The 15,017-nt window shown below is 34.8% G+C and overlaps 1 protein-coding gene across 2 annotated transcripts in view; it reads left to right on the forward strand.

Moving 5' to 3' along the window:
- Positions 1-15,017, forward strand: part of FOXP2 (forkhead box P2) — a 689,501-nt gene that overhangs the window by 606,501 nt on the left and 67,983 nt on the right. For both annotated transcript variants that reach the window (XM_081102058.1, XM_081102059.1), the window contains one exon: positions 14,327-14,464. In XM_081102058.1, coding sequence (XP_080958184.1) covers positions 14,327-14,464 — 138 coding nt within the window. The remainder of the gene's footprint in view (positions 1-14,326; positions 14,465-15,017) is intronic.

The following is a 15,017-nucleotide window of genomic DNA, read 5'->3' on the forward strand; positions in this document are numbered from 1 at the left end:
AAATGTCACTTGGCAAAAATAGAAGGACAGACATTGGCCTTTGGATTTTATCTGAAAGATTCTGAGACTGGAGGGGATCTGAATGCTCACTTCTCTAAAGGGAAGGCTATCTAGTGTCCTAACACTTCATATATTCTGACTGCCGGTATACAGGACTTACCCTTTTCACATCATCTGCTGTAGATGCATGTCTGGGATCCAGTAGTTCAGGAGAGGCAAATCTGTAACCTCAGAAGTCTTGTGAAGTACGTGTTGGAAAAGAACTTGTTGCTCTAGCTGGCTTGGCTCAGTGGATGGAGCATTGGCCTGCAGACCAAATGGTCCTGAATTCGATTCTGATCAAGGGTACGTAGTTCGGTTGCAAGCTCCTCCCCAGGCAGGCCCTGGTTAGGGCGTGTGCAGGAGGCAACCAATCGATGCATTTCTATCACATTGACATTTCCTTCCCTCTGTCTTTCCCTCTCTCTTCCACTCTCTCTAAAATTCAATGGAAAAATATCCTCAGGTGAGGATTAAACAAACAAAGAAATTGTCTTCTTCAGGGAGGAAATGAGTGAATTATGAAGTTTAGTAACGGTTTGGGCAAATCTCTGATCAATAGATTCAGAAACAGTGTTCAATGGAAGGTGACGAATGTTGCAGATGCAGTGGTACTCTTTGAGGGAAATGTGTACTCTTTGAGGGAAATGTGATGGAAGTCAGGAAATGACTCTGAAATAGTGGTACTGTTAAGTGACGGAATGCAGGACTTGATACTCACTTCGGCATTTTATATATTCCTATAACCAAAGATTAGTAATTGTCCACCACTTTCAGATTTTGTCAACTGTATAAAATAATAGCATTTGTCAAGCCTTTGATAGCCACAGATGTAAAGTACCTTACCAATATAAATTATATTTTCATGGTGTTCCTGAAGAGATTTGATACCTTTTATATACATTTCCTCTCACCCATTTATTTCAATTCAGAATTATTGTTTTATTAATACTATTTTGCAACACTTTTTTATGTATTGCACTGGCAAATCTCATTAGCCTAATAAAATATTTCAGACATTACTATGGCATCAGAGTCACATCTAAGTTACTTTGTATTATTTATTATGTTAGTGGATTTGCGCAGTGGTTCTCAACCTTCTGGCCCTTTAAATACAGTTCCTCATGTTGTGACCCAACCATAAAATTATTTTCGTTGCTACTTCATAACTGTCATGTTGCTACTGTTATGAATCGTAATGTAAATATCTGATATGCAGGATGGTCTTAGGCGACCCCTGTGAAAGGGTTGTTCGACCGCCAAAGGGGTCGCAACCCACAGGTTGAGAACCGCTGGCTTAGAGAATTTTTAAAAATTTGTTTTTAAAAGAGAGAGAGGGGAACATTGAGGTGAGAGGGAAACATTGATCGGTTGTCAGTTGCCTCACACATGTGCCCCAACGGGGGATCCAACCCACAACCTGGATATATGCCCTGACTGGGAATCAAACCGAGATCCTTCCATGCACATTAAGCTGCTCCTACCAACTGGCACGCACCAGCCCGGGCTAGAGGATTTTTTTAAAATAATAATTTAAAATGGTGGGAAATATTTAACATTATGAATTTTGCATTTAATTGACTCTTTGAGGCCAATAATCTTAGAAAATATTTCCTTTAAAAACTGAATTATTTATAATCTTAATGTGCCCTAGAGCTGCACTTAAATTTTTTTAATTAATAATATATTTACCTACTTTGAAATTCAAAAACTATGAAAAGCAGAAAGTGTTTTGTCTGCCCCTGCCCCATAGACAGTTCCCTTCCCCAGAGACAACCAACATTATCAGTTTTTTGGCTATCCTCCTAAAGGTCCTTTCTTTGTTCAGATTCAAGCAATGTGTGTCTTTTACACAAATGGCAGCCTGCTGAACACTCTCTTTTCTTGGTTTTATGGTACCGTTCCCTGGTTTCCCAGGAGACTTCTCAAACAGGGACTTTCAATACCCTTTTCAGACCTGATTCCTCTGTGTGTCCTCACATGACAGTGCTCTCCTGCTGTTTGCTTTCCCCTTTAGATCACTTTCCATGATTGCCAGCTAAGGAATTAGTCGCTTAGTTAATGATTTGCTGTCTGTTCTATGAAGGTGTAAACAGGGGCTGCATAGGGCCCTTGCTGAACTCTTCAGCCTCACCTCTCACTAACTCCCTTGTAGGTCGAGTTCAGGTCAAGTTCAAGTTCCTGTGAGCTTTTTCTCCCTTAGTTTGAACCCTCTGTGATCCTATCAATATGTGGCTCCTCCTCATCCATCAGGTCTTCACTTAAATGGTACATCTCAGAGAGATCTTCCCTAATCCTATAAATTTAAGATGATCTTCCTCACTATTCATTGTTTAAATATTCTTTTTTTCCTTTTAGAATATATCAACATTTATAATTATTTTATATATGTCATCAGTTTACTGATGTAATTTATTTCCTCCCATTAACATATAAACTTTGCAAATATAGGGTTTATTTATGTCTTGTTTCTGTAATATCCTTCTCACTTAATATGTGTTTGGCCTATAGTAGGTGGCTAATGAACATTTGTTGATGGAAGCAAAGGAGGGCAGAAAAATAAGAGGAAAGAACAGAAAGAGGGAGCGAGGAGGAAGGTTGATTTTACTGGTTCACCACTATTTCATCAAAACATGACACAGTGACTTTCATATTATGGAAGTGGGTATTATGGGTATTTCATAAATATTTGGGTAGGAAATTAACTTTCCAGATTTCTGTACTCAGCCTTTTGCTCTCATTCTCCAAACTTTATAAAGAAATAAGGGTAACTTCATTCACACTATTACTTCAACTACCATGGATATGCTAATGACCCCCAGGCCTAAATCTGAGTCCATCACTCTCTGCTTCAAGAAGCACATATATAACAGCCTAGTGGACATTGCTGCTTAGTGATATCACAGACCCTTAAACTCAGTGTGTCCAACGTTGAATTTATTACCTTCTACTCAAAACCAGTCTTCTTTTTTCTCTTTACTTTAATAAATGAGACCATCATCTGCTTAGGGACCGTTGAGTCATCTGTATTACTCCTTTTCTGTCACAGTTTCTACATATAATCAATCATGTCCTGAATGTTCTAATTCCTTGACATCCCTCAACTCTTTTCCTCTATATCCCACTCAAGTAACCTAAAATGTCCACAACAACCTCCTACCTAGCATTGTTGACACAGATGTTCCTAAAATGTAAATCTGGTCATATCACTTTTCTTAAAATCACTGGGATCCTCATGTTTTCGTAACCACTACTCAAGCAACGCTCATAGAAGAAATGTTTAACTTCTAAATGTATTAGGCATGGCCTTCTCACGGTCTGACTCCTAGCTACTTGTGTTATATGTACTCCAGACCTGTCATAAGGAATGATGTCCCGCTGCTTTTAGCACGCCTCACTTCTGCCTAGAGAAGAATTTTGAAGGTCTTAATTCGTATTTATTAAAACTCAACTTAAACATTACCTCCTCTTGAAAGCCTTCCCTCATAATGCCATGCGAGTATGTGTCCTGTTTCTTCTGCGCATTCTTTTATAGTGTCACTTGCCACATTGAACCCTAACTGCATTCAATTGCCTTCTCCTCCACCATCAGAGCTTAGCCGATTGGTCAGATGACTGAAGGGTACAGGGGGATTTATTTTTCAAGAAGTTATATAACAAGTTAAAACTATGGTTAGAACCTGGAGCATGAGTTGGAGGAAGATAAAACCTAGATTTAATAATAATAAAAAAGACTGGATTACTAGTAAAGACAAAACTAAAAACACAGAATGGAACCTAAGGCACAAGGAATCTTATGAGCAAGAGTAAGAAGCCAAACATTTAGAAGCTAAATAATAGGGGCCAGTAGAGCTTACTGCAAGGTAGCCTTACTGGGCTTAGGCTACTGTGGGACTGGGCTGGAACATAACAAAGACACATTTTCTCAGACAAAGTTTACCTGCAGCACAATGAACAAAATCTGTAGCTCATACTGGAATATTCCTTTCGAGTAAGTAGTAGAATGCATAAATGCACTCATAGAACATTATTAACAGATACTATACTGTGTATAATTTAGCTTTATTTTATTTTTTCCTTTGTGATATAAACCCCTGATGATTCAATATATATTATGAGAGCCCCAAACTTTTTAATGTTTTTAGAGTTTAAGTCTGAATAGAGACTACATGTAGGATTGTCTCTCTTCACATTCCAGTTGTATAAACTGAGGGAATTTGTTATGCATAATGAAGTCTCTTGAAGGAGAACGTTATCTGGGCAAAGAGAGAAGAGGGAAGGACGATTATTTGAGTGGCTACTGTGTTATGTACTTACATGCAGTACCACAATTAGTCCTCAGAATAACTGAATGAAATGGAGGTTCTTACCTCTATTAAGTAGCTTAACCAGAATGACAAGTGAGAGATCCAATATTCAATTTGAATCTAGTTTTTTTGTTGTTGTTAATTCTCACCCGAGGATATTTTTTCCATTAATTTTTAGGTAGAGTGGAGTAAAGGGAGGGAGGGAGGGAGAAAGAGACAGAGAGAGATTGATTGCCTCCTGCACGTAGCCAGACCAGGGCCAGGGATGGAGCCTGCAACCAAGGTGTTTGCCCTTGACCAGAATCAAACCTGAGACCCTTCAGTCTGAGGGCTAATGCTCTAACTGCTGAACAAAAAAATTCACCAGCTAGGGTGAATTTTTTTTTAGTTTTAAACTCGGACACTGCAACCAGGCTTTTCGTTGCTATCTGCGTCTTCATTAGTATTGTTTTATCATCATTCATAAAAAGAAATATTTGTGTACATTTGCATTATCTAATTGACCTTTTGGTGTGGTAGAATTTTATAAAAAAGAAGTGGCCACTTGTGAAAAGAAACTGTAAATGTTAGTTGTATTATCTTCACTAGTCACTAAATAGTTATCTGTGTAAAACCAAATGAGGGCCTTTTTTTCAATCAGTAGGTCCAGTATTGTCACTTATATTTCATCTGTAAAGAGTAATCATTTGAACACACCTTTTAAGTAGTTTTTTAACTGTTTGTCATGGTACTGTGACAGATTATATTGAATTTGGAACATGTGTTCTGAATCTAGGAGCTTAAATCTGTATTAAGCATAATATAAAAGAGAATAAAGAAACAGTAATTTATAGCCGATAAACTTCCATGATGAATGTATGTGATATTATGTCAGGAAATTTTACTAGGATTTTTTATTTATGAAAATTTATTAGGCCATTGTGGTTTAAAAATTACAGTAGTGAAATTTGTATATCCACTTTTTAAAAGAAACAGTATCATCCTTTGGGTCAAATTTTTCTTTTTAGATTTCTATTCAATTAGCTATAAGCTAGCTATCAAAGTACTGGCCAAAAGTACCAAATATGAGAATAGCCGAAACCGGTTTGGCTCAGTGGATAGAGCATCAGCCTGTGGACTGAAAGGTCCCAGGTTCGATTCCGGTCAAGGGCATGTACCTGGGTTGCGGGCACATCTCCAGTGGGAGATGTGCAGGAGGCAGCTGATGTTTCTCTCTCATCGATGTTTCTGACTCTCTATCTCTCTCCCTTCCTCTCTGTAAAAAATCAATAAAATATATTTAAAAAAAAATATGAGAATAACATTCTCTCGTTATTAGTATTTCCATGAAGGATCTCTTCCAAATAACTGGCCATGGCTAGAAAAATGACATCAGCAAACCAGAGTGTGTTATTTCATTCAATCATAGTATTATATTCAGTGTAGCAACAGATAGTTTTGTATGACAATACACATGTAAATGTCATTGCATTGTCATTTATGGTGTACAGGGTTGTTATGCAAAATCCATGATCACGTTAAAGAAAACTGTGTCTGATATATGTGCTTAGTAAGAATCATTAGCCGTTTATTTCTAGACATATAATGACATGATAAGAGTGCAAAACAAAACCACCCAAACAAACCAGTTCTCTAGCTGTGATATCTAAGGGACAAGTCATCTACATTGAGGAAACAAGGGATGGAATCGCTGCGCTGCAAAAGAACTTGAAATGTAACCCAAAGGCAAGTGAAATACTGATTTCAAGTTTTGAAATAACAGCAACAGATATACCTACCGACACAAGATGCATGGAAGCAATAAAGGAATTACACAAGTCCGAACACATGCAATCTGATTATTCTGACCAAGGTGTTAATTGGATCCTAACTGCCAGATCTGATATCTGTGGTATTGTAGTGGGGAAACCTTTCCAAGTGATGAACTGTAATTCACTGAGCTGCTTGAAGCACTTGTAATTTACTGCATGTCATGCTATGAAGAGCCTGACCTAATGGACTTCACATTACCTGGAATGTTAGAAACCTTTCATCGAGACCAGTTGGTAAAAAAGTAATCGTGGAAGTCTATTGAGACAGGATGAGCAAAGCTATATCTTAAATACAGCTTTCTAGTCTTATGGAAAGTCAGTTATTAAACAAAATAGGTGAAACTACGGAAAAAATAGTACTCTATCCAACATAATTTACAATAGTATGATATCTCATCATGTGAAATTAAATAGAGGTATAAGATATAAATAGAGCTCAGGGTAGTGCTATAACCTAAATGCTGTAGAATACGTCAGGCTTAAGCTATTCATGGATGAAATTCCTTTGCTTTCACAAAAAAAATTGCATTTCATAATAATATGATTTGATATCTGCCTTGTACTTTCATATTTCTTAAATAAAAGTTAGAGGGAAATGTTTTTAGGTATGAGAGGAAAAAGGGCTGTGTTTTATGAACCAACTCACGTAGCTAGATTGTTCTGAGGATGAATCCTGGGCACAACTCTTTCACCTACTGTTATTATTTGAAGTTGTGAGTTAAAATATAAAGTTTTGCTTTAAATTTTAATGATATTTTCCATAAATCTTTTTGAGGTTTTGCTTTGACAATTCTCATTAAGTGTTTATTAACTACATTCTAAACAGTTTTCTCTTTTGTACATTGTGCTGAAAGTTTGGTTGTCAATTTTTGTGCACGATGCCATCTCACTATTTCTTTAGCTGATAGGTTACAAGTGATCTGGGCAGCACACTGATAGAAGAATTTGCTTCGCTAACACATTTTACAGATGCTTGAATATTTTTTATCTTAAAAATTGATTAGTAATATCTTTTGGAGACCTATAAAGAATCTTTAGAAGCAGGTATTTTAAAATATATTTTTCTAATTCTGTGGGTAGACATACAGCTTGTGTGCAATATGAAGCAAAAAGTGCAGCTTAGAATATTATGGTTCTTTCATCAAGATACGTATGCTCTGTTGTTTATTCTAAAAGTTAATGTTAAGCAACCCACAACCTGTGGACATGAACTCATCTTTGACATGTAGAAATTAATCAGAGCTTTCACAAAAAAAGGATTGCTGTGTCATTCATATACCACTCTCAGTAAATCTACCTCCTTTTTCCCTTTTCTTCTTGCCTCCTTCCATTGGAGTCGGCCCCTTTCAGCCTCATCAGCAACTCCAAGTGCAGTGAGAGCATCTTGACTTTCTCAAATGCTTCTGAGAAGTTGGTGATGTTTTCTCATCAGGATACAATTTAGAGGGCTTTGTGCTCCACTCCTGAACTTTGGAGCCAAAGAAAAGCAAGACAGCTTGTAGCCTTCTCCTTGGTGAACTCAAAAGCCAAATCAGTGTACCCAGCTACAAGAGATTTTGGAAGGGTATTATGTTTTTGTCAAGAAACACTTAAAAATAATTAGTAACTACTTTTCCCTACAGAAAAGTATCTTCCCTTTGTGAGATCCAGAAAAACTATGCATTTTAATGAAAAAATACTGAATTAAGTAAGTTTTTTTTTTTAAAAATATAACTAAATACCTTCAAAGAGGCTAAACATTTTATTGCTTTGCAATGTCACAACTGACTAAAATGCATCCCAACCAAGAGCTATGGCAAATACTGGGGAAAGACTGTTACATACATTTATGTGTCAGTAGCTCCACTGTTGATAATTTCACTGTTTCAGTGGTAGAGTTCAGTGTAAAAGCGCAAAAAGCTGAGAGACTAATAACTGAGGTTCTACCGTTCATATTATGTGCAGATGTTTATGGTGAGACTGTTTCATAAATGCTTATTACCGTTAGCCCTTCTAAGTGTAATTTTCAGAAGAAAAAAAATTCTGCAATTCAACCACCATTCCTCTCTATTCACCACACTTGTCAATCACCGAGTTGCTGTATCTACAGGAATGGAGGTGTTATATTCCGGCAATTATCATGTCATATACTTGAAAATGTAAATGAATGTGTGTGTAAAATTAAATTTATGGGTTGTCAGCGAAGAATAAGAACCAGGAGAGCAATTACTTCTCTGCTTTCATCTTTTGAGCTCTGATACATCAAGCAGAAAACCATGCAGCTAAATGTTGGAATTAGCATTGTGCAGGTCCTGGAATGAATGGTCTAGTGTCTTTTGCTGCCTTTTCTGGCTCTTTGTTTTGGAGAGCAGTGAAATTAAGATGATTATCATCCATCAATCTATGAGAGCGCCTATGAAAGCATGAAAGGATCTCCTTCTCATATTTATTTTTGCTTTCTTAGAGAGTTGTCTTTTATCAGGACAGCTTGCTTTTTGTTGAAATTAATATTATTTGGGCTAATTTTGTGAGCTTCATCAAAATCACAATTGTTTTGTTTTGCATCTGGTGTATTAAAATTTATTTTAAGTTTTAAAAGGAAATATTTATGAATGTACACCAATAAACAGGATTAATTGATAGCACTTTCCCAGGAAACTAATTTCTCAGTAATTTTGAGCAAGATCTTAATTCCACTAGTTTTATCAACATATTAAGTTCAACATAAATAAATGACACCATTTTCATATATAAATATACCTCTTTTTACAGTACAAGTCCTGCTCAAATTGGTTAAGCACTCAAGTGTTCTAATTTTGTGTAATTATTGATTACATTCTAGTTTTTACAACTTAAAATAAAACCAGGCACTCCAGTTGCAAAGTGTTCCTGATTTTGTGTGTATTCTGTTCTTATCATCCTTTAAGCATTAATGTTCTGGAGGTTAAGTTCGGAAAGAATGAGAAATAAGTGTAAGATATTCAGTAACTTATTTCCAATGATTTTAGGAGCCTAATGAACAATGGTGCGGATTTGTTTGAATATGAATGTGCAGTGGGATGGAGTTTGACCTTCAGCTGTGATTTCAGTTCGTCAGGATTAGTCAAGCTAGGCGATCAAGACTGCTAATGCATAATGATTTATAAAATGAAAAATGTGTAGTGACCATGCAAATGTTTCAGCTAATCAAAGAGAGGAACTTTAGCTTTGAGAAGAAAGAAAAACAAGGGCATGTCAAGGCCTCAACCAAAAATGTATGTAAAATAATCTGAGCAGCTTGATTAGCCAGAATGAGATTAGAAGTTGCATTTTGGGCCTTTGAAACATATGGTGTAGCATATTATATATCACCTCTCCGCAATCTCTACGATGACATGCCTATATGAGCAGCCTCATTTTCACCCATAGTACAAAGAAAAAACTATACTCCTCTGAAAATGTTGTGTGTGAGTATGAGAATGGTAAAGTTGTACAAACTCTACTTTCCAAAAGAGAATACACCCTGTTTTATCAAAATAATTGAATGGGTGCTAAATGAAAACGAATGTCTTAAACTATAGTACATACTGAGAAGTGATGATTCATGATTAAAAGGATTCTGTGCGTATTATTGCGCTGTGCTGTTCTTTCTGTTGTTCTTGTCACAGTATTTCCCTGCTGCTAAAAGATTGCATTAAAGAGCAATATGCACTGTCCATCTTAGATCTCTTTAAATACTACTGTTCAGTGCTTGATGAAACGCTTCCAAATACCACTCAATTCATTGTCAGTTCTTTCTAACACTATAAAACCAGGAAGCTTTTGAAAGCTATTATTATGGTAGGCATTTTACAGGTAGCCAGGGCTTGAATTTGGACCCAGCCTGGCAATGCAGTATAATAGTTCCATATGTTAAAATAACCTATAGATACAGATAGTGTAGAGAGAAAAGAAGTGAACAGAAAAAATTATCAAAGAATGTACAATCAAATATTTCCTATCAATAGTCTGTTAAAACAGGAACAGGTATTATAACATGAAAATGTGTTTTGTAATAATTATACTGTAGTTAATTGTAGCAGAGTTATATGCTTTTTGTTTTTAAGTAACAGACCCTGATGGTCAGGACTTTGTTTGTCTTTAAATTTTAAGAATAGAAAAAAAAAGTCTATGAGCCAGTAGTTGGCAGACCCTGTTAGCAAGGATATAGTGCAGTAAGGTGTGATTGCTTTTCCAGTTCACACTTAGTGAAGAAAGAATTGGACTAATGCTACACTAAGAACCTTTCCAATTACATAATTGGGATGTTTAATTAAGTGACATGCTTAATATGTAAATCCAAGACATTCAAAAATACTCCAGCTGAACTAGATTGTAAATAGAAATGCACTTATTATAGAAAATAAAAATGTTGATCCATTTTCATAACTCTTAAAAGAACTATTTAGATTCATTTGAGGGTAGGCATGATCTTTGACTTGTTTCTTAAGAACTTTTTGGCCCTTTCAATGAGGTACACTTAGAAGCTTAATGTAAACACATTTATAATTTATTTCTTAAAATCTAAAGGCATTTCCTACCTACTCTAAGATAATGTCTAAATGCTATTGACTTTTACTATTTTGACTGATTTCAAGTTTCAGAATGTTTCTTCTCTCATTTCAGAATATATAAGTCTATCTTTATGTTCATGTACCTCGTACTTCTTGGTGCCCAGAGCAACACATCTGGTTTATGCTTAATTCATCTAATGAGAAAATAAATAGGGTAAATTAAACCCTTACTTGATGTATCACTATAGGGACTTTTTAGATCTGTCAGTATAGCAAATACCAAGAGAGAAAAAAATTCTCTACCAACCAAAATTGACTTTTTTCTTTCTTCACTCTGAAAGAGACTTTAATTGATAGAATAAGTTTCTTCTAGGACATCCATTTAAGTAAATTATTCCTTCTGATTTCATTTGGTAGCTGCATAATATATCATGTTTTCTTAGACCCAACCAAACTTTTATTTAATTTCTCACCAGAAGATATCTGAGGTAACTTCTTCCTCCCTTCCTCTATCGCACATCTAAAGTGTGGTTCCTCATAAGAACATTTGCATTAACAAAATTACATATCTAGCGGGAAATATTTCCTTATGCTTAATACCTAGGTTGCTAGTGTATATATATATTTTAGAAAGTTATCCATAGACCTTCAAATCTGATACTGATTTAGCTTTTTACGTATCGGTAAGTAGCATAATACTGGTTAATCTTTATCTTTTTTTAGTGAATTCCTAGAGTAACTTATAGTAGCAAAAAAATGCAATGGGACAGTAACAAAGTGATTAAGGAGGAATAAAGGAAATGTGTCACTTAAAATAAATCACTTAAAAATGGAAAAGTTCTGCATTTTGAGAATCATTCATTTCTGAACAAGGTACATTGAGCAGTTTACATTAACACATAACTGACACTTGTAGGAAAACTAATTTTCTATTTATTAAAATAATTTAAATTTTTATTAGCCTCAAATATTTTGTTTGGGAAGAGCCTATATATATGAATTTTGAGACAATATTATTGGCTTATTTGTAATGTTAAAAATCCCTAAGAAGTGCACCTGTGCTTTTTTACATATATAATTATTTTTAATTTGTGTTTTTGCACATATCTTACAGAAGTAGAATGTTCAATTAGTTGTGTGTTACTTGACTTATCTTTCTACCTATCTTATGTCTATGTATTGTCAGTTTTAGATGGCAGTGTCATAGATGGTAGTCCAAAAACTGCTTAAAATTTTCTGAACATCACATTACATGTGATTCATATGATATTAGAATGACAGTGATGTGCTTATTTTTATGCCTTAAAAGTTTAATTTCAAGGGAGATACACCCCATTTAATATTTAAAAAATGATTATCCACTCATAGCAAGAGGGAAAAAATAAACTCTAAAGAATGAAAAGATAAAAAAAAAACTTGCTTAAATTTGTTTATACACTAGATCACTCATAACAGCAACAAGCCAGAGGATAATAATCTGCATAAGCTGAGATCTGACTCTAAACTTGAAGTGCATACCTTTATTCATAAAACTTTTCTTAAAAAATGCATTTGTTATCAGTTATAAATAAAGTAGTTTTAGTTGTAGATAAGTGAAAAAAATATGCTAAAAAGTGATAAGAGGCCGTTAGGTGAGAGAAGTATGGCAAGTTTCTCATCACATAATAAATGTTATAGAATATATATATATATATATATCTATATATATATGTATATGTATATGTATATGTATATGTATATGTATATGTATATAGTTACCTACAGCTGTGTAATAGCTATTCATCTACTTGCCTATCTATTTGTCTAGATTGGCAGACTTTTTAAAGTTTCATATACCTGTCTTTCTCTGTCTCTTGATTCCAGTTTTATTCTTTGTTGTTTGGATACAGTATAAGGTAAATGATTATGGAAAGAAAAGGCATTTTTATACATAGATACCTGTTTTCCAAACTGTTTTGTTTTAACCATTCTATTTGTTAATAAAAGAACAAACAGATAAGTAAACTGACGATTAAGTATTTAAACAACTAAACAGATGGGTTACCATTTGGATAAATTATCTTTACAGCATGTAATTAATTTCCGGTATTATGATAAATTAAAATACAGTAACTTCTAATATGTCAGTGTGTTTTTAAAAAACCCAGAAATGTTTTTGAAAATATCACTTTTGAATTTCTTTGTTATAATGTAATTCTTTTCCTTCCACAAAATTATATCTACTTAATTCATATTTCTAGATACCAAATGAAACAGAAAGACATAGCTCTTTTTAGTATTAAATATGAACATATTTTTCTTAAGAGAGCACTTAATCTACCCTGAATTTCTTTTCTTCTAATTTCTTTTTCATTATTAATTTCTCCTTTCTTTATAACGTAAAATGCCAGACTTGAAAATATTGAGTTGCATTAAAAAAGACTATTAAAATAAATTGTGAACCATATCTGTTAATCCTTTTCTGTTTTCAAAGACACGTAGTGTTCCAAGAATTTGTTCTAAAACATTATGTGTATAAATACTTGCTCTCATTTACAGCAAAAGGGAATTGTTTTTTCTAGGAAAGAAAGTGATTGTTTTTCAAAGTTTGCAAATTTGGCACGTTGACATGCTGCTTAGTACTACAAGCGATGCCTTCAAGTAGTGTGACTACCTCAGGAACTTAGCATGTACCGCAGGCTTTTTGCAAGGTTTTCCTGTTTACCTCTCTTGCCATCCTCTTCCTCTCTCTCCACATCCTTTGTCTACTAGTATTTCTCTAGGACTGTCTCTCTAGCTTTTCTTACCCTGTATTTTTCTTGCTTCCTCTTTCTCCTGTTCCTTTCCCTGCCTCCTTATTTCCTTTTATTCTTTGACTCTTTCATTCTCAGACCGTTGAGAAGGAAATGGTAGAAAGGAAATGTTAAGCAAAATACTTTTTTCAGTTTAATGAATAATCCTTCAGTAATTTTTAGATTTCTAGGCTTCCTGGTGTAAGTTTAGTTAGCTTGAGATAAAATTTTTAAAGATGAAGCTGTGATTCCTTCTTTGAGAGGATCTATGGAATTATTTGGTGAGATATATATAGTAGATGAGTTACTACATGTACTCATGTAGTAATATGTATTATTATATGTATTTTCTAGCACTATTATATATTTTATTTATATATAAAATTTTGAAGATGGTGATTATGTTTTATGAGTAAGCACATTCTACATACATTCTTTTTACTAGCTTTGATAACATATTTATAGGCATATTATTTCCTATTGTTTAATCTCTATTACTTATCTTAATCATATCTTTAAGACATTCCAAAAAGCGTTTTATTTCTAGCACTGTGACTTAGATGATCCATTATGAAGTAATGAGAACACTGTTTATCACAACTGTTTATTTTTAACTACACTAGTAAAAGCTCAAATACCTTAGTATAATACATTAGAGGTGTGGAGCGTGAAGATAGAATCTTTATGATGAAATATGACGCATCTAGAAAGCTAGTGTATAACAACAGTGGTACTTTAATATTATTATTAAAACATTAGATAATATTTCAAATATTACATAAAATTATAGGTCATCGTCACTAAGGAATTTATTAGCGATGACATACAGCTGTGAAATATGTTAACAGACAGGGGTTGTGACCACATTTTCTCTTCTCTCTGTGTAGGTACCTGTGTCGGTGGCCATGATGACTCCCCAGGTAATTACCCCCCAGCAGATGCAGCAGATCCTTCAGCAGCAAGTCCTGTCTCCTCAGCAGCTGCAGGCCCTCCTCCAGCAGCAGCAGGCAGTCATGCTGCAGCAGGTAATGTGGGTCACCTGCTTTGGTGCTCTCGCCTGGCACGGGAGGCACGCCCTCACGGTCACTGCATCACGGGCATATTTGAGAACTGATTCTTCATTGGAAGGGCCAGCTTACAGGCATCTGAACATAACTGTGGTGCTTTGATTGCTGAGCTGCATAAGAACAGGCCCCTTGTTGTTGTTTTTGGATTCATTAAAGTGTAGAATAAGAGCAGAGAGAGGTGTAATTGTATCATGGAATAAATCAGCATTTAAATATCCAAATGCTTAGGTACCTTTGCTTTGTAGACTTGCCAATAAACCTACAAAGAGACTCCTAGATAATTATTACTTTTAAAACTCCTCTAACTTTAGCACTCTTTTTAGTGCGTGTAAGTATGAAATTTGAACTGCCTATTTTGTTACAGTAGGGAAAGTAACACCCCAATTCCCCCCCCCCCTCCAAAAAAAATGTTATTTGTTTAGAAACAGAAGTATCTCCTTATTAGGACAAAGTTAAACAGCTAAACCACCAGCTCATAAAATCATAACATTTATCTTTAAAAAAAAAAGTA

The sequence above is a fragment of the Myotis nattereri genome (assembly GCF_964212035.1).
Source record: "Myotis nattereri genome assembly, chromosome: 11".
NCBI lineage: Eukaryota > Metazoa > Chordata > Mammalia > Chiroptera > Vespertilionidae > Myotis > Myotis nattereri.